Source organism: Neomonachus schauinslandi, chromosome 13, assembly GCF_002201575.2.
Source record: "Neomonachus schauinslandi chromosome 13, ASM220157v2, whole genome shotgun sequence".
Classification (NCBI taxonomy): Eukaryota; Metazoa; Chordata; class Mammalia; order Carnivora; family Phocidae; genus Neomonachus; species Neomonachus schauinslandi.
In genome coordinates this window covers 58,973,085-58,990,951 of record NC_058415.1, presented here as the reverse complement: position 1 = coordinate 58,990,951, position 17,867 = coordinate 58,973,085, and the positions used below count along the sequence as shown (strand labels likewise).

Sequence of the window (17,867 nt, the reverse complement as noted above, 5' to 3'; positions counted from 1 at the left end):
AGCGGGGAGCCCGATGCGGGACTCGATCCCGGGACTCCAGGATCATGACCCGAGCCGAAGGCAGTCGCTTAACCGACTGAGCCACCCAGGCGCCCGGTCTCATTAAATCTTACAAAAACCCCAGGGATTGTCCGGCAGACCACGGTCCCCGTTTACAGATGAGGAAACGGAGGGTGTTAGTTTTAGCGGCTGACCTGAAGGGTGAAGGGGAGTGGAGGGAACACTGCAGGCGCCAGGCCTAGGCACACACCGCAGCTGAGTGACCTCAGTTACTCAGCCTCTGGAGTCTGACGTGCCAAGACCCAGCTGTGCCGCGTCTTCACTGGGGGAGGCAGGACTGGGGGCACGGTGGGTGTCAGAGAACCGGGCTGAGGGGCAGCAGCCTGGCTGGAGCCCTGCAGGCCAGATCGGGAGCAGACCTCGGACCCTAGGGTGAGGGTGGGGGGCACTGTAGTGCATAAAGCAGTAATGGGACCTGGGACTTCTCACAAATTCAAAAAGATTAAGGGTAAATGTATCCTAGTGAAGAAGAATAGATTTCTTCCTCTCTGACTTCCTCCCAGAAGCCCCCAGCAACCCCCCACTACCCACATGTCTGTTCCTAAACCAAGTATTGGCAAAGAGAATAGGGTCCCCCGGGTAGGCTCGGGCAACTGTTTAGGGGTGGAATGGATATTGCAAGGGGGGGGGGTCTGCCCTACAAAGACTGTACAGAACAACCAAAATGGGAAAATAAGTTAATGCTCATGTAATACTATTTAATAGACAAAATCTAGGTGGATTTTGGAGGAAAAAATGGTTAGAAATGACTGACTCAGCCTCTGTGGTGGGTGATAGGGCCCCTGAGGCCCGGAGAGGGCTCACATAGCACGTAAGGGCAGAGCTGGAGCTAGAACCCAGGTCTGCGGGCTCTCAACCCTTTTCCCACGGGGCCCTGCCACCGCCCTGCCATGCAGGGGAGCACCTGGGAGGATGGAGGGGGTTCTGTAAGGGCTCTGGCTTTGGCTGGGTTCTGGAGAGAAATGGACCCGAGAAAGGCTGAAGACTGACTCAGTGGCTCCAAGCTCCCTTCCTGGAACAACCTTTGGCTAGGGTTGCGTCCCAAAGGCCACGATACCAGAAGGTATTATGGAGATTCCTGTTTGTATTTATTTTTTTTTCCCTCCCAGTGAGCATCTACAGACATAAAGTACATGACAATTTCTTTATTTTTATTTTTTTTAAAGACTTTATTTATTCATTTGAGACACAGAGATACACAGAGAGAGCATGAGCAGGGAGAGAGGCAGAGGGAGAGGGAGAAGCAGGCTCCCCGCTGAGCCAGGAGCCCGATGCGGGGCTCGATCCCAGGACCCTGGGATCATGACCTGAGCCGAAGGCAGATGCTTAACCATCTGAGCCACTCAGGCGCCCCAGTACATGACAATTTTTAAAGAAACAAACCAGAACCCTTCAAGAAAAATGCAAACCTGAATCTGCTGTGCTCTGAAGAAAATGCAATGGGTTTATGATCTTTGAAGACACACAAGAGACAGCTTTCTCTTGACAGATGGGAATCTGAGGCTATTTTGCTTCCTCCCCCTTTGCGTGACCAGACCCAAGTGTGTAAAGCTTTTAGCTTCAAAGCCGGGTTGTGAATAACATTGGTTTAACCTGAAATTTAAAGCCAGCATTTCTTTGCTCTCCGAGACGGGGCTTCCTGCCCCTTGCTCCCCTGAAGCTAGCTTCCAGAATGTTAATTCTACGAGCCATGGTTGACTAAGCCCAGCACTGGGTCTATTACATATTATTTGATTTGGAGTAGAAAAAAAGATTTAAAGATACCATGCCCCCCGTATACCTTTGTACTTTGGCTCATGTCTGTCCATATATTTAAGCATACCATTCACATTGCACGTTCAGATTTTTCTCCCTGGGATAAAATGGGTCTGAGCATTTTTGTAGCTTGTCTCCAAGACCACGTTCCCCAATGAAGTCAGATGGCATCTTTGCCACACAGATGAGAAATGCTACAGAAACTTCCACGGGAGACTTGGAGGTTCAGACCTGCCCTTGTGCCAGGGATGGTTTTCGGGTATTCATTTTTGTAGCTGTATCCGAGCACATAATTGGTTTGTTTGGCTCAGACTTGCTGTGCACCCACTATGTGTGGTACCCAGAGGCAGGTTGTCTGTGTCCCTGGCCTAAGAATTAGGCCTCTTTTTGTCAGAGGTTTTTTTTTTCTTAAAGATTTTATTTATTTATTTGCCAGAGAGAGAGAGACAGCGAGAGAGGGAACACAAGCAGGGGGAGTGGGAGAGGGAGAAGCAGGCTTCCCGCCGAGCAGGGAGCCCGATGCAGGGCTCGATCCCAGGACCCTGGGATCATGACCTGAGCCGAAGGCAGCCACTCAAGTGACTGAGCCAGGTGCCACTTGGAGGTTTCATCCTAGTTGACATGTGTGCCTTTTCTGGTCTGATTATTTTTCAATTAACATTTGCCTCCTCCACTGAACAGAAGTCCATGAGGGCAGGGCCGGGCCAGCTCTTGTCCATCGCTGATGCCAGCATTAGCGTGGCACCTGCTCACTAAGGTTGGTTAAGGGAAGAGTGAATGGGGGTGTCTGGGTGGCTCAGTCGGTTAAGCGTCTGCCTTCGGCTCAGGTCATGATCCCGGGGTCCTGGGATCGAGCCCCGTATTGGGCTCCCTGCTCCAAGGGGAGCCTGCTTCTCCCTCTCCTTCCCATTTGTGCTCTCTTGCTGTCTCTCAAATAAATAAATACGATCTTTTAAAAAGAGAGAGAGGGGGCACGTGGGTGGCTCAGTTGGTTAAGCAATTGCCTTCGGCTCGGCTCATGATCCTGGAGTCCCAGGATCGAGTCCTGCATCGGGCTCCCTGCTCAGCAGGGAGTCTGCTTCTCCTTCTGACCCTCCCCACTCTCGTGCTCTCTCTCTCTCTCAAATAAATAAATAAATAATCTTTAAAAAAAAAGAGAGAGAGAGAAGAATGAATGATTGAATGAATGAGGTCAGATGGAGGGATGCTGTCATTTGCAGACCAGACCTGCGGAATGAAGGTGGTCATCACAGGTATTACTGACTTGTTCATTTATTCCACAAATATTCCCCATGGAGGAGACAGAGATGAATTAACTGTGGCTTCCCCCTGAGGTAGCTAATAGTGCAGTGTCAGAGTGAGGGGCCCAGGGGGTTGACTCCTAAGAAAAGGGAGAGAGTGGTCAGAGCCCAAAGAGTAGGAGATGAAGCAGCTGGCGCAGAAAGGGAGGCACCCTGGAGGAGGAGGCACGCGTGCTCACAGGCTGCGTCTGTCCTGGCAACAGTGCGCATGTACACGGGGAATGGCTTCCCTTCCGTAGCGGCCGGTGGATGACCTGTGGGTGACTGCCTGACTCCACGCATCACATTCAGATGCCCACTAGTGCAAACTTCACCTTGCCAGCCCTGAGTCTTGCCAAAGGATGAGGCTTGGGAGCAGGGCTTCAAAGGCACAGCCTAACCTAAAGGAATGGGCAGTTCAGGTACCGGGACTGAGAAATGGGGAGGGTGATTGCTCCCCAGCCCCTCCCGTGGCCCCACAGTGCTCCCCTGACAGGACTCAGGTCCTCTCCGTGGCCTTCTGTGGGCTCCGGGGCTGCCTGGCCATCCCCCGCCTGCCTCTCCGCAGTCCCCTGGGGTCTCTTCCCCTCACCATCCGGTGCCTTTCGTCTCCTTCTCATGTCTAAGCCTTTGTAGGGGGCCTCCTCTGCCTGGCACACCCTCCCCACCCCCACCCTCTTTGCCCAGCTGACCCTTTGTCCTCCACTCTCCGTTCAAGCATGATTTTCCCGTGGAAGACTTCCCTGACTCCTCCCTGTGCGGTCACAGCTCTTCCTCATTCTCCATAGTCCTGTGCATATGTTTCTAGACACTTTTTCTACTTGGCAGTAATCACAGTTTGTAGCCATATGTCTGTGTGAGTATCGACCAAAGTGAGCTGCCCTTTCTAGTTTGGAAAGCGGGGTCTGTCTTAGTCATCACTGTATCCTCTGTTGTTTTTTTCCAAACATCACCTGGTACAGAGTAAACACTTCATCCGTATTTGTTCAATGAGTGATTATATAAGTAGAAGTGTCCCAGCCTCCTCAGGAAATGACCAACGTCAGGCATCGGTGAGAGTGACAAGGTAGACCTACCTCACCTCCCGCCCCGATGGAGAAAGCAAGGGGGTTGCTGGAGGGGCAGGGACAGCGGGAGGGATCATAGGTCAGGGCACACGCCCGGGGAGGTGGCTCTTTCCAGCTCGCCGTCCTCCACTAGGAGTTTCTGGGTCACCAAGACAGCCTGGACCCTCTCCCAGACTTGGCCCATGGGTGCTGTGGTTGACTTTCAGAAAGCCAAAGAAGGATGCAGCAAGTCTTCTTCCTAAAAGATGGCTTGGATCCCCGCAGGGCTGTCTGTGCTTGGAGAACGTGAACCTGTCCTCAGGGAGCTAGGCTTCCAAGGACCCCGGTGCAGACACTTGAGTTGGCCATGGGCCCTGAGCCTTTACTCAGTGACCAGATGGTGACCTTGCCCACAGGAGCCCTCAGCAGAGCCACCGTCAGCTTCCTCAGTGGGGGTGAAGCTCTGCCCTTCTAGAACTCTGAGCTGTGCAAAGAGCCCAGTTCTGTGATTCCCATGGGGGAGGGATCGAGCCTGAAGACATCTGGGGGAGGATGGCCTGGCCAGTGTGTCTGATGGAGCAGCCTGAGTGGGAGGGAAGAGGTGGGCACTGCCCAACTGGGGGCAGAGTGAAACCTTGGTGGGAGTCATCAGGGACTGGCTGACAGAAAGGAGCCTTCATTAGGAGTTTGGGGCCTGGCTGGCAGGATGGGGCTGGGGAGTATAAGTAAAGTTGGTGGACAGAGAGTAGTCTTTTAAGAGCGGATGTGATCTATGGCAGGGAGAAACTCGATGGGAGCACTGGGAACCGACGGCAAGGTCATACTTCAATAGGAGTGACTGGGGCCAGGATGACAGGCCAGAGCAATAGCTGAGGAGGAGCAAGATGAGTGTCCTCCTGTGTGTGTGTACCTTTGATAATGGGGTCATTTGGCAGATGCCAACCAATGGGAGAGCATGGACAGGGTTCTGAGCTCCCACATTCTGCTAGTCTCGATGCCCTTGTAGGTATGGTCCCCACGGGGATAGGCCATGATGGTAAAATAACTCTGAGGATGATGTCCCATGGGCAGGAACAGGGACCAGTCTTGTGGAAGACTCGTGTCATAGGTAGCCAGAGGAGGGGCCCAAACTCTAGGCTGGAGGACATCAGCCAGCGAGACCAGCGTCCATCGTGGCCCACATGTTGGGGTATCTAGTCATTCAGGCTGTAGCCTAGACTATGGAATCCTCTTGGGTCAACATGGAGGTGCGATCTGTTTTCTCAGGGGGTTTTATGAGCTGCCTCTAAAGGCCCTTCCTATAGAGATCCTGGGGTGCTCGGAGCTGTCAGCCTCCATGGAGGACTCTAGAAGGCCAGTATTCATGGGAACACCCACAGCTGATGTCTTTGCTCAAATGTCAGACCCTGCATTGCATCTGCCCCCAGATAGGACAGTTGGGGAAACACCCACTTTTGGCAGCATCTCAGTGACACAGCACCCCACTGCTTCAAGCTCCTTGGTTTGGCCTCCTTCCTCACATGACATGATAGATGAGGTCTAGGGCGGCATGTGCTGGCAGAGTGGGACGTGGGGGAGACTCGGGCAAGGCTTGTGTGAGGACACCTGCCAGGGAGAGGTCTGATGAGTGCTGGTCTCCCCTGGGGCTTCCCAATGGCCAAGGCAGAGGCCTGGGTTCCAGCAGTGTCTGTGGTCAGACCTGCATGAGTACCTGGGTCCTAGAGGTCAGCCCTGCATGAACAGCTGGGTCCTAGAGGGCCCCTGGGAATGAGAGCCCTGGAGGCCATTTCTTTGCTGGAAACTTTTCCCTCCTTGCTGTCTTTCATTTTGAATGGTTCAAACTCAAGGCTCACCAAAAATATTTCATCCCATTTTCTTTTTTTTTTTTTTAAGATTTTATTTATTTATTTGAGAGGGGGAGAGAGAGAGAGAGTGAGAGAGTGAGATAGAGCACACATGAGGAGGGGGAGGGAGAAGCAGACTCCTCCCTGCTCAGGGAGCTCCATCCCAGGACCTGGGATCATGACCTGAGCCAAAGGCAAACGCTTAACTGGCTGAGCCACCCAGACGCCGCCCCCTCCCCCCCCTGCAATTTTCTTTTTTATTGGTAACTCATAATATTTTCTTTGAAATGTAAGCATCATCCCCAGAGCCTGTAACAGTGTGAAGAGCTAACAATACAGAACACAGAGAGAATTTAATCCTGTAGTTTCTTGATAATTCATGTTTTTGGGTAGGCAGTAGTACATTGAAAGTTCTGCAGTAAGACAAAACACAACAAAAAGCATGCTATGAGGAGTGTCCCTCCCTTCACCTCCTGCCTCCAGGAAAGGAAGAATGAGTGCTTTCGATGTTTCTCATGGTGCCTTCCAGAGTTCCTTTGGCAATATATATACAAAAGGAACATAAAGTCTTATTTTCTTCCTTTTTCTTACACAGGAGGTTATACGTTATACATGCTGTGCTGTAGCTGGTTTATTTTTCATGTGACGGTGTATCCCGAAGATCTTTCCATATCGGCTCACAGTGGGAGTCCTCGTTCCTTTATGTAGTCGCCCCGTATTCTACCGTGCGAGCACACCCGAACTTATTTGGCCAGCCCCTACAAATCAATTCTTGTGTTGTTTCCAGTCTTTTGCTACTAGAACCTTGTCCATAGATCACTTCCCATATGTGTGAGTCCAGTGGTAAAATACATTTCCAGAGGTGCAGCTGCTTTATCAAAGGAAATGTGCATTTGTGATTTTGATAGCTTTTGTCAAATTGTCTATCATGGGTGTGTGACCAATGGGCTCCCACCAGAATTGTATGAAAGCTATTTCTCTACAGCTGTCCCGGCACAGTGCTTTACTGACTGGTCACGTGGTGTGGTGGCGAATGTCCTGGGTGAGGGCATCAGCTCTGGGATGAAACTGTACCTTCAAGGGGTGGGGAGCTACAGTCTAGAAGAGGCAGTGGCCCCTGGTGATTAAGACTCCCACTCAGGGGGGCGCCTGGGCAGCTTGGCCGGTTCAGCATCCAACTCTTGATTTCGGCTCAGGTCATGATCTCAGGGTCATGGGATCGAGCCCTGAGTCGGGCTCCGCGCTGAGCGGGGAGTCTGCTTCTCCTTCTCCCTTTGCTGCCCCCCCTCCCCCCGCCACGCACTCTCTTTCTCTCTCTCTCAAATAAATAAATAAATCTTTTAAAAAAGACTCCTGGTCAACCTGAGCTCCAATCCTCAGGCAAATTACTTGACCTCTCAGGCCTCAATTTTCTCATCTGCAAAATGGGGGACATGTTATCTACCGTGGGGCCATTGTGAGTTTCGGACGAGATGACGCATGTAAAAAGGGCTTGGTATGGTGCCTGGCACATGGCTCTGGGAGGCTGGCTCTGCACTGACCGGCAGGGTGCCCTTGGCTGAGGAGACCCTTGGCTGAGTCCCTGTCTATTTCCTCTCCTGTCAGGGGAGGAGGTGGGTGTGGGGGTTTCTCAGGCCCTCTTCCCAGTCTTACTGTCGGACATGCCTTTCTTCAGCACCTCATGTAACCTGCACTCCCCCTTCGTGTCTCCTGCTCATCCAAGGTATTCAGGAATCTCCAGTGCCCAACGGTCACTCACTGCCAGGCAGAGATTTCCTCCGGAAGCAGATGCGGGGAGACCTGTTCACGCAGCAGCAGCTGGAGGTGCTGGACCGCGTGTTTGAGAGGCAGCACTACTCGGACATTTTCACCACCACAGAGCCCATCAAGCCCGAGCAGGTATGCCCCATGACCCATTGCCCGCCGGACCTCCGGCCGGACGCAGGCTTGGCTTGCCCTCCCCAGGCGGTTGGCGGGGTGTGGGCGAGGATCCCAGGTTTTACTCCGAGACAGGCTTCTCGTTGTTCTCGGCCAAACTTGGATAGTTGCAGCCTCCCACAGGATCAGGAGGACTTGTCTGGGGTTCTGGTGGCTTCTTGCCTCGGTGCTTCTGTCTCCCCGGCCAGCCTGGTGGGGTGGGGGTGGGGGCGGTGGCATGACTGGTCAGGCTGCTCTGCCATTGCTGAATGGTGTCCTCGCTGAGCTTCCTCTACATGCTCATTAGATGGCACTTCTGAAGTTTTCCCACAGAACCATCAAAGCCATGTAGGCTGTCTGCACAAGCTCCCGTGGAGGGGAAAGATGCCAGGGGGGATGTTGAGTAGTGAGGACTGAGCAAAGCCTCAAGGGCCACCATCTTATGACAGTCTGGCTGTCTGAGCAGTTCCTGTGAGGGCTTTCTCAGACCATCTAGCCACTTTGTTTTCAGATGAGGAAGCTCAGGCCCAGACAGAGAGACTTGCCTGAGGCCACACAGCAAGTCATGTATTCACTTAACAAACATTGAGGAGTATCACCTATGTGCAAAGCATGGAGCCAGGCACTAGGTACTTCAGTGAACAAGATAGGCTTGGACCTGCCCTCAGGGAGCCTACAGGTATGTGGAAGAACCACAATCAGTAAGAATAACCCAAAAGGTCATGGATTACAGATGTCCTAGGTGCTGAGGTGGGGATGTCTGAGGTTCTCTGAAAGAATAAAGCAGAGGCTGAGCCAGCCTGGAGGCCACAATGGCCTCCTGGGAGGAATGCATTTATGTTGAGCCCTGAGGTGTAGGGCAGAACCAGGAGAAGGGATGTGGAGGTAGGGAGGAGTGTGCCTGACAGAGAGAATAGCAAGTGCGAGATCTTGAGGTAAGAGGGGGCATGGCAAGAGTGAAGAATGGAAGGAGAGCCAAGAGAGCCAGCATGGCTCGGCCTCAGGGCACAGGGACGTGGGGAGAGGGGACAGTGATGTTGGGGAGATGGGCCAGGTCTTGTAGACTATGGTTAAGACTTTGGTCTTTCTCCTACAAGTGAAATCTCGTCCGGTAACAAGGTGGTCCTATGTGCTGGATGGAGCTGATCCCACACACTCTAGATCTTGAGCTTTCAGGAAAACAGTCTGTTTCCATCACAAACAGCCTTTCTGAGTAATGGCCGAAGCCACATTCCATCTGACGCAGGAGGAGAAAGAAAAGGAGACTTCCTTGGATGTGGCCTACCTTTCCCTCCAGAATCGGGGAGAAAATTTATCTTTTAGCCATTGACAAGGTCACATGATTTTAGAGCTAGCAGAGACTGCAGAGGCAAGCTTTCAGCTCCCTCATCTTGTAGAGTCCCTGAGAGGGGACAGGGTTTGTCCGAGGTCACCCAGCAAGTGAGTGGTGAAGAGTGAGGGCTCAGGCCTCTACACTCAGCCTGGCCTCTACCGCATGAAGCCTCCGGTACTTGTGTTAAGCTCCTGTTAACTTGATGCAGATGTTCAGTGTTAGAGACTGGGTTTCGCTCCGTGTTTCACGTGATTCTCATGGAAACTCAGATCTGCATCATATTTCATTTAACTTGGAATGACCAGGAAATTTGCGCTTCATAATTGATAGAAGTCCAGAAGCCATCCATGTATTTACTCACTCGCTCAGACATTCATATGCTCATTTATCCAACATATTTCTTGCATGCTGGCTATGAGGCTGGCACAGTACCAGGCACCCAAGGTGGGGAGGGATGAGTCAGGCATCAGCTCTGTCTGCCCACAGTCTCCCAGGGGCAACATGACGTGGATTCAGAACCTGCAAGGCGACGGAGAAGGTTCTGTGTTCCCTGGTGAGTGGGGAGATTGCCTCAGTTGGGAGAATTGGGTGGGTGGGGGGAGGTGTTACAGAGGCGGCAACGTTGGGGGACAGGTCTGATAGGCTCATGTAGAAATGGGGCCTGGCGGGGAGGAGACCTGCATTACAAACCCTGCAAGGGCCCCGTTCCTACAGTCTTGCTGTGCAGTGTCCTTCAGAACGGCGCGGACGCGACCGCGGGCCTGTGTCTGTGTGGGCTCCGAGGCGGGGCCTGCGGGCGAGCGTGTGGCGGGGTAATGACTGACTCAGTGCTTTCTGGTTAATCTGCTTCACCTCCCCGTAATGGGCCGTAATGAGGAGAGATGGAAGGTGAGGCCGCGGGGCTGCCAGCCACACACACAGGCACTGGACTATGAATGACATACCCTCGCTCCCGGTTCCCAGTCATTAGATAAATGACAGCCAAAGCAAGGGGCCACAGCCCGAGAAGGGGTGCATGTCAAGGGTATGAGCCCACTCTCCGCCTGGCCTGGTGAGCCCCGGAGCAACATGGCCTGGTGATGGCACCCAGAAGAGGGCCTAGAGCTCTGGCAGCCAAGGGGGGCATCTCTTCCATATGTGAGCAGACCTGGGTCTCCATGGTCTAGTGGCCTTGGTGGGGTCTTGCTGTCAGTTTCACTGAGCAGCCTGTGGGGAAGAAAGGGCTTTTCCTGGCCTTGGGGTTGAGGGAGTTTGACTTGAGTCAAACTGAGTCCCGGCTCTGGCCTGTTGGGTGGGATGCTTTTTCTCTGGACCTCAGTTTCCACACCTGTGGCGGCAGGAACTGGGATTTTGCACAGCAGCTGCTCGACAGCAGTGGTCTTCCTCACTCATGCGTGGTACGGTGCAGTGTCCAAAGGGCTTTCACATCCATGCTCTCTCCTCCTTCGACTCGCGATTGAAATGCCCACTAAACAGTGTGGGTAAGCTTGGTAGAGCCCCATTTTACAGACTGGAACATTTTTTTCCCCCAGATTATTCCCCACCATGTTCAGCCCAGGGAGCTTCCAGGACTTTGTGGAGGCCGCAGAGCTGGAATTTGATTTTAAGGTCTTCTGTTCTCATCTTGTGCTGGATGGTTGCACGGGCCTTCTTATCCCCAAAAGATTCCAGGAGCGTTTTCTAACTGGCTGGTTCTCAGAACTGGCCTTCTGCAGCCAGAGTCTGTTATTCCAGAATCCTCAGAGGTTCGCAGTGGGCTCGAGTGGTCAAATCCCCCTCAGTTACCCAGCCCACCCACTGGCGGGAAGAACATTCCTCTTCGGGGCCAGGTGGGGGTCCTGCCAGTCACACCCACCCCCACCTTGCCGCTCTTCCCACCAAGATCTGCACGCTGGGTGGATAGGCCGGGCTTCTTGCTTTTATATGGACACTTAGTAAACCCTTGGCCCCCGGTGTCCTGCATACACACTTCCAGAGCAAAGAAACACTTCCTTCTCAACGTGGTTATTGAAAAAGCAATTCTGTTTTCCCTCCATGTGGAGAGAGTAAGCATCACCCTGAAGGAGAAGGGTAAAAAAGAGAAAAGAAACAGTGCTGGTGGCGTGCGTGTTCCGAACAGTGGACTCTGAGTAAAACTCCCGGTGACGCTGTCGCTGTCGCTGTCGCCCGAGCACTGCCCTCGCGGACGCCGCTCCCTCCTCCGGCCTCGGCAGGAAGGCCGAGGGAGCACAGCCTGCCGTATTTACTCTCGGCAGACTATTAACCAACACCAGGCTATTAATCTGGCTTTTGAGCCTTCACTAAAGCCCATAAAAGCTCACAGTTGTCAAATGGAGTTCATTTTAATTTCCTTTCAATCACAGTAAATTATTCAGGTGATAAATCAGCTGGAGCAGCCTCCTGGCTGTAATAGAAACCCTAATTCCTGGCTAATTATCCAGCCCATTGCTGCCAACAGATCAATACGGGCGCAAAATGGAACCGGCCCAGGGCCCTCCCTCCCATCGGGCCAGAGACAGAAAGACAGCTGGGGAAGGGGACGTGCTGCTGACCTCCCAGGAAGTTCAAAGGTCATGGGGGGTTAAACCGGGAGAAGGCTTGTCCCTTGTCTAAAAGAGAAAGCCACCAGAAATGCCTCCCCCTTGCTTGTGCTGCTTTGCCCTCTGAATGGTGGCATCTCTCCAGGCTGGTGGGCCTGGGCCGAGCATGGCCTGTGCCCATGGGTGTCCTACTCCTGGGAAGGGTCTGATTTCTGTTCTTGAGCATAATTGAGCTTGGTCATCAGGGATGGTCTGAACACCTACCTGAGTCAGAAAAAGGTCTGGGGTGGTGGGGAAAAAGATGAGGTGCGGGGCATGCTTCCTTGCTTCAAGGAGCTCATTTTCCTCTGTAGTGGGTCTGGGCCCACCAGAAGGAGGTAGGGCAGGAAGAGGAGGGAGTGAGGAGACGAGTGTGAGGTAGGCTGAGGAAGGGGGAAGGCTTCCTGGAGGAGGTGCCATTCGTGCTGTATCTTGAGGGATGAGCAGAATCCAGATCTGTGGAGATGATGGAACTGGCTGGAGGGGCGTTCTGGGTGGAAGGAACGGTGTGGGCAAAGGTATGGCAGGGAACTGGGAGCCAGTCTGGGCGGATGGGATGTAGGAGGCGTGAAAGGCAGACAGGGACAGTGGGGCTGGAGAAGTAGGTGGTGAACAGACCCCAGAGGAAGGTGGAGATGAGGAAGTCTGACTTTGCTTTGGGGGCGGTGTGCCCCGAAGAGCCCTGTGTCTGTGGCCTGGCACCACTCTGCTCACTTGGAAGCTACCTTCCCGGGGCCTCCTGCTTTTTGCCCTGGTCCCTATTGCTCCTGTTGGATCTCTCTTCCCGAAGCCCATCCTCACTTAAGAGCCCCTCACGGTTTCCCCCACTTGAGACCCCAGGCTCAGCCCTTCATCCCCTTCACGACCCTTCACCACCCGCCCCACGTCCCTCTGCTGGCCCCCAGGATGCTCTGGCTGTGGCCAGGCCTGACCTCTCACTGCCCCTCGTGCTCTGGGCTCCTCTTCCGTGCGAGGGGGCCACAGACGGCGGGCTGGCATGTGTGTGCATGTGTGTGCGCGAGCCTGAGCGCGTCAGCAGCAGGGGTGGCCGTGAGCATGCAGGGTGGCAGGTACTGCAGTTCCGGTGACTTTCTTCACGTTGTTGTTCTCACTCCAAGCTCCTGCTCACTGTTTCCCTTCCGTCTGTTTCTAAATCTTCCCTGGCCAGGCCCACCAGGAGTCCTGCCTGCCCTGACACACTTCAGTCCCCACGGACTTGCTTCGTGTGGGAGTTCATGAAAGCATCAGGTACTAATCATTGCCACAGTGGTTGTTGTCGCGATGGTGTATTCACTGCTCCCCACGTGCCTGGCTCTGTTCTGAGGAGCACCTTCTGGCCCCATCTCATTACGAAGTCACAGCAGCGTTACTAGCCCCATTGCGTAGGCGGGATGGCTGAGGCTGAGGGAGGTCAGCAGTGACTCCACACGGGTATGCAGTGAGTGCAGGGCCAAGATTGGAAGCCAGATCCCTGGCTCCAGGGTCCGGGCTGGTGGCCGCCGGGGCTGTCCCAGGTGCAGCCCAGTCAGGCTGCCCCACTGATTCGTACAGGTGGCGGGTTTCCTGGGAACACACCTGTGGGGTCAGTGTACTCACCTGGGAGGGGCTGCCACAGGAACCAGTGGAGGGATGAGCAGAAGTCTGAGGGCCGTGACTCTGCTGTTCTATTGTGACCTGCTTCTGCTCCGCTCGCCCCGGTCCTCCCCTCATGAGGCTGTGCTCAGGGCCAGGTTCCTCCTTTGCAGATGAAGTAGAGAGTGTTTAGGAGAGACAATTGGTAATTCTTTCCTAGGAGGGATAACTGGAAAAATTAGGGCTGTTTGGTCTGAAGAAGGGAAGACTTGGGGATGTGAACAGGGAAGGAGGCAAGCTAAGAGAACTTCCTAGTAGTCCAAGCTTTCTAACCAGCTGAGTGGGTCTCCTTGTTAAATAGTGAGCTTCCTGTCACCAGAGGCATGTAAGTAGAATCTATCCTTATTCATATATGCTGTATTAGAAGTTTACTAATCCACTGAGGACTTGATTAGCTAAATGGTGAGGCTCTTCCAACCTGAAAGAATAATTCTAAGGTAAGAAGAGCAAAAGGGGTTTGGTGGGAGGAGGGGAAGGAATAGGGGAGGCAACAAAAGGAGGCCTTTAATGGTGCAGGGTGGAAGGGACACTCAAGGGAAGTTGCCCCGCACCCCAGGAACTCTCACCAGGGTGGGCCAGCCAGGGTCACTGGAGCTGTGGCCCTGAGCACAAGGAGCTGGAGGCTGCAAGGTCTCGGGAGGCTGGAGATGACCCCATTTCCCCTCAGGCACAGAGCAGGGTGGGGACTCCTGGTGAAGAAGCCAGGGCCAGAAGTCTGGGTGGTGGCGGCCACCGCCAGCCTTGCTGCTCACACAGGGTACTGGACCTCCTCTGCCCAGGAGCGCAGGGCCTCCTCAGGGAAGGAGGGTGGAGAGGAGGATTAAACAGACCCGTATCCTACCAACAAGTGCCACAGGTTGCAGGGGGGGCTGGCGGGGTGATGCGTAACTTAAGATAAAGGAATCACTAATTGAAAACCCCAACATAGGGGGACGCCTGGGTGGCTCAGTCGGTTAAGCGGCTGCCTTCGGCTCAGGTCATGATCCCAGGGTCCTGGGATCGAGTCCCATATCGGGCTCCTTGCTCGGCGGGGAGCCTGCTTCTCCCTCTGCCTGCCTCTCCCTCTGCTTGTGTTCTCTCTGACAAATAAATAAATAAAATCTTTAAAAAAAAAAAAAAAAAAAAAGAAAACCCCAACATAGGGTTACATAGGACTCTAGCTCACAATGGCTCTGTGAAGTAGAGGATGCCTGCAGTACGATCTTCATGTGGCAGATAAGGAAACTGAGGCAGAGAGAGACTAAGTACTGTGCCCCGATGATGTAGCTCAGCCACATTCTCTGCTCCCTGCTGTTTGCGGGTGTAGACAGTCCTCCGGAGTCCGTGCCCTTTCCTCTGCATGGGCAGACACTTCCTAGTTGATTGAGTGGTTTCACTCAGCAGGTGTTCATTGAGCACCGCCCCTGGGCCAGGTACTGTGCTAAGTGCGGGGACACAGCAGCAACAGAGACAAACGTGCTCCCCAGAATTTACCCTACAGCAAAGGAGACAGATGTGGACAAAATGATTATATCAGTACAAATGGCGTGTCATTACCAACCATCACAGAGTGTGATGGGTGCTCTGAAGAGAAAGATCAAAGGGTGAAGAGTGGGACCTCATCTAGATGGGGGGTCAGGGAATGTCTCTGTGAGGAGGCACCTTTGAGCTCAAGAAGGGGAAGTGTGGCGGGAATAGTGTTCCATGCAGAGGGAACAGCCTATACAAAGGCTTGAGGCTGGAAAGACTGTGGTCCAGGAACCACAAGATGCCCCATGGGGCTGGTAAGCATGGGTGGCAGAAAGCGGCCTGTAGTGCAGGGGTGGGGTGGTGGAGGCCAGATGGGGACTAGGACCAGGGCCTTGGATTTTGTCTTGAGAGCAAGGAGAAGCCGCTGCAAGATTGCAAACCAGGGACTATCAGGATCCAATCCAATACAGATTAGATTATTCTGCTGCTACGGGGAGACTTGGAGGGTCGGGGGACAGGAGGCTGTTGCCAAGGTACAGATCATGTCACTGTACCCCTGGAGGTCACTTACCCTTGGGGACAGTTGTCAGCCCTGTGTGGGGTTGGCCTGCTCTCCAGTCTGGAACCCAGAACAGGAATTGTGGCCCGTGATGCACTGCTTCTCTCCCCTCCTCTCTGCTTCCCGCATCCCCCCACCTACCCCCAAGCCCCCCAGCTCTGCAGCCAGGCCCTCAGGTTACTAGAGTTGAGCTCAGATTTGATTCTGAGCTTTCTGATGGTCCAGGCAAAGTGGGAAGCCATCAGTTGTGCGCTTCTCATTGTCCACCAGGGGGAAAATAGGACAATTCCCCAAAGGGGGCCATGCCTTTTCTAACAGAGTGGAAAGGAAATTGTCACTTGGGGTTCCACTGGGGGGCCCTGTCCTCAGCAACATGCACAGAAGAGCCACGGCAGGCTTCATGAGGCTCCGTCTTCCGGGGGAGAGTGATGACCACATGCTCCGCAGTGCATTTCTGCGGGGGCAGGCCTGCTCTGACCACAGGGCTTGAGAAGGCAGCCTTGCTCGTAGCCCAAGTTAAACTAAGAAAAATCCCAGACATTCTGGGGCATCATTCCTAGATTTTCCAGTTTGATGCTTGGAAGATGTGCTACTATCTTGGGGCTTTGTGACTTCCTGCCACCCCAGGGTACCTCAGGGAAAATGTCCTACCCAGAGGATTTGGTCTCTAAGAATGTACCTCAACGGGATGCCTGGGTGGCTCAGTCAGTTAAGCGTCTGCCTTTAGCCCAGGTCATGATCCTAGGGTCTTGGGATGGAGCCCCACATTGGGCTCCTTGCTCAGCGGGGAGCCTGCTTCTCCCTCTGCCTGCCGCTCCCCCTGCTTGTGCTCTCTCTCTCTCTCTCTCTGATAAATAAATAAAATCTTAAAAAAAAAAGAGGGGCGCCTGGATGGCTCAGATGGTTAAGCATCTGCCTTCAGCTCAGGTCATGATCCCAGGTCATCATCCCAGGGTCCTGGGATAGAGCCCTGCATTGGGCTCCCTGCTTAGCGGGGGAGTCTGCTTCTCCCTCTGCCTCTACTGTTCCCCCTACTTGTGCTCTCTTGCTCTCTCTGTCAAGTAAATAAATAAAATCTTAAAAAAAAAAAAAGAATGTACCTCATCATCAACTCAACTTTTGATGAGGAGAAGTTAGTAGTTTTGCATTTGACTTCTCTGATGTGGGCTTGGTGTGCAGGAACTTGGGGATGTTGAAGAAAGGAAGAGGCATATGTTTTAGAGATTAAGGAAGCAGACGGCTTACCCACACGGTTGCAGATGGACAGGATGGAACTGAGAGGGCGCGGCTGGACATTCTCATGGGAAGCAGGCACTCTCTGACCTAGTTGTACCTGGAAGCCTGATGACAGAGGAGGACTTTTTCTTTTTTTTATGTAAGATTTATTAGAGAGAGGGAGAGCATGATTGGGAGGGGCAGAGGGAGAAGGGAGAAGGAGAGAGAATCTGAAGTATATTCAGAGCTGAGTGCGGAGCCCAATGTGGGGCTTGATCTCATGACCCTGAGATCACGACCTGAGCCAAAACCAAGAGTCAGACGCTTAACCGACTGGGCCACCCAGGCTCCCCCAGAGGAAGACTTCTGACCCTAAGGCACGGTGGAGGTGACCCGGTGAATGTCCTGGGCTTTGACCAGTCTGATGAGTGACTCTTCCCATGGAAGGAGCCATAAGAGTGGAGAGGATGGTAGGAGCAAGGAGAAGGACAGGAATTCTCTTCCCAGTTCTTCCCAGCATGTGGAGAGGGAGTAGATTCCTCTCCTGAACACTGAGATGCAAGCAAGATTTAACTTGGATGTCATCTTGCCTTCGGAATGAGGTAATTGCAAAGACTATGCTGGAATTCTTGCTCCCTAGATCTCCAGGGGAGTTGGGTGTCTCTAGATCAGCCGTATTTCCCTTATCCTTCAGCTGTCATCATCTTAAAGTGACCCAATGGTGAAACTACAGGGACGCTGGGTCCTCAGCCTTTTTCACTTATGCTACTCCTTAGAATCTTGCCTGGGATGCCCATTTCTTCCTGAACAGTTTTTAAAATATTTTCTAAACAATGGAATATTCTGAGTATTCTTTCTCTTCCTGTGGGTCAAGCAGAAGGGTGGCTTCCCAAGAAAAACCATCGTGCCTGCTTTGCAAGATCCAGGAATGTTTGAGGGAGCTTCCCCTGCTTGTGCTCTCTCTCTCTCTGATAAATAGAGAGCAAGTTGCCATAGTGTAAAAGCATGGGACAGGCCCCTGGGCTTGCGTGATGCCTCTTGGGCTAGTCACTTCTCTCTGGGTCATGGTTTCTGCACTTGAGGTGGGGGATCAGACTGGGTCATCCTTGAGATCCATTCCAGCTCTAACATTTTGTGTTGAGAAATAAAACAAATTGGAACTCCATCTCTTATTTTTATTTTGACTTGTTTAGTTTTT

The 17,867-nt window shown here is 53.1% G+C and overlaps 1 protein-coding gene across 1 annotated transcript in view; it reads left to right on the top strand.

Moving 5' to 3' along the window:
- PAX5 (paired box 5) overlaps window positions 1–17,867 on the top strand; it is a 184,603-nt gene that overhangs the window by 56,662 nt on the left and 110,074 nt on the right. Inside the window, exon 6 of the mRNA XM_021691302.1 lies at window positions 7,709–7,884. Within this exon, the coding sequence (XP_021546977.1) occupies window positions 7,709–7,884 (176 nt within the window). The remainder of the gene's footprint in view (window positions 1–7,708; window positions 7,885–17,867) is intronic.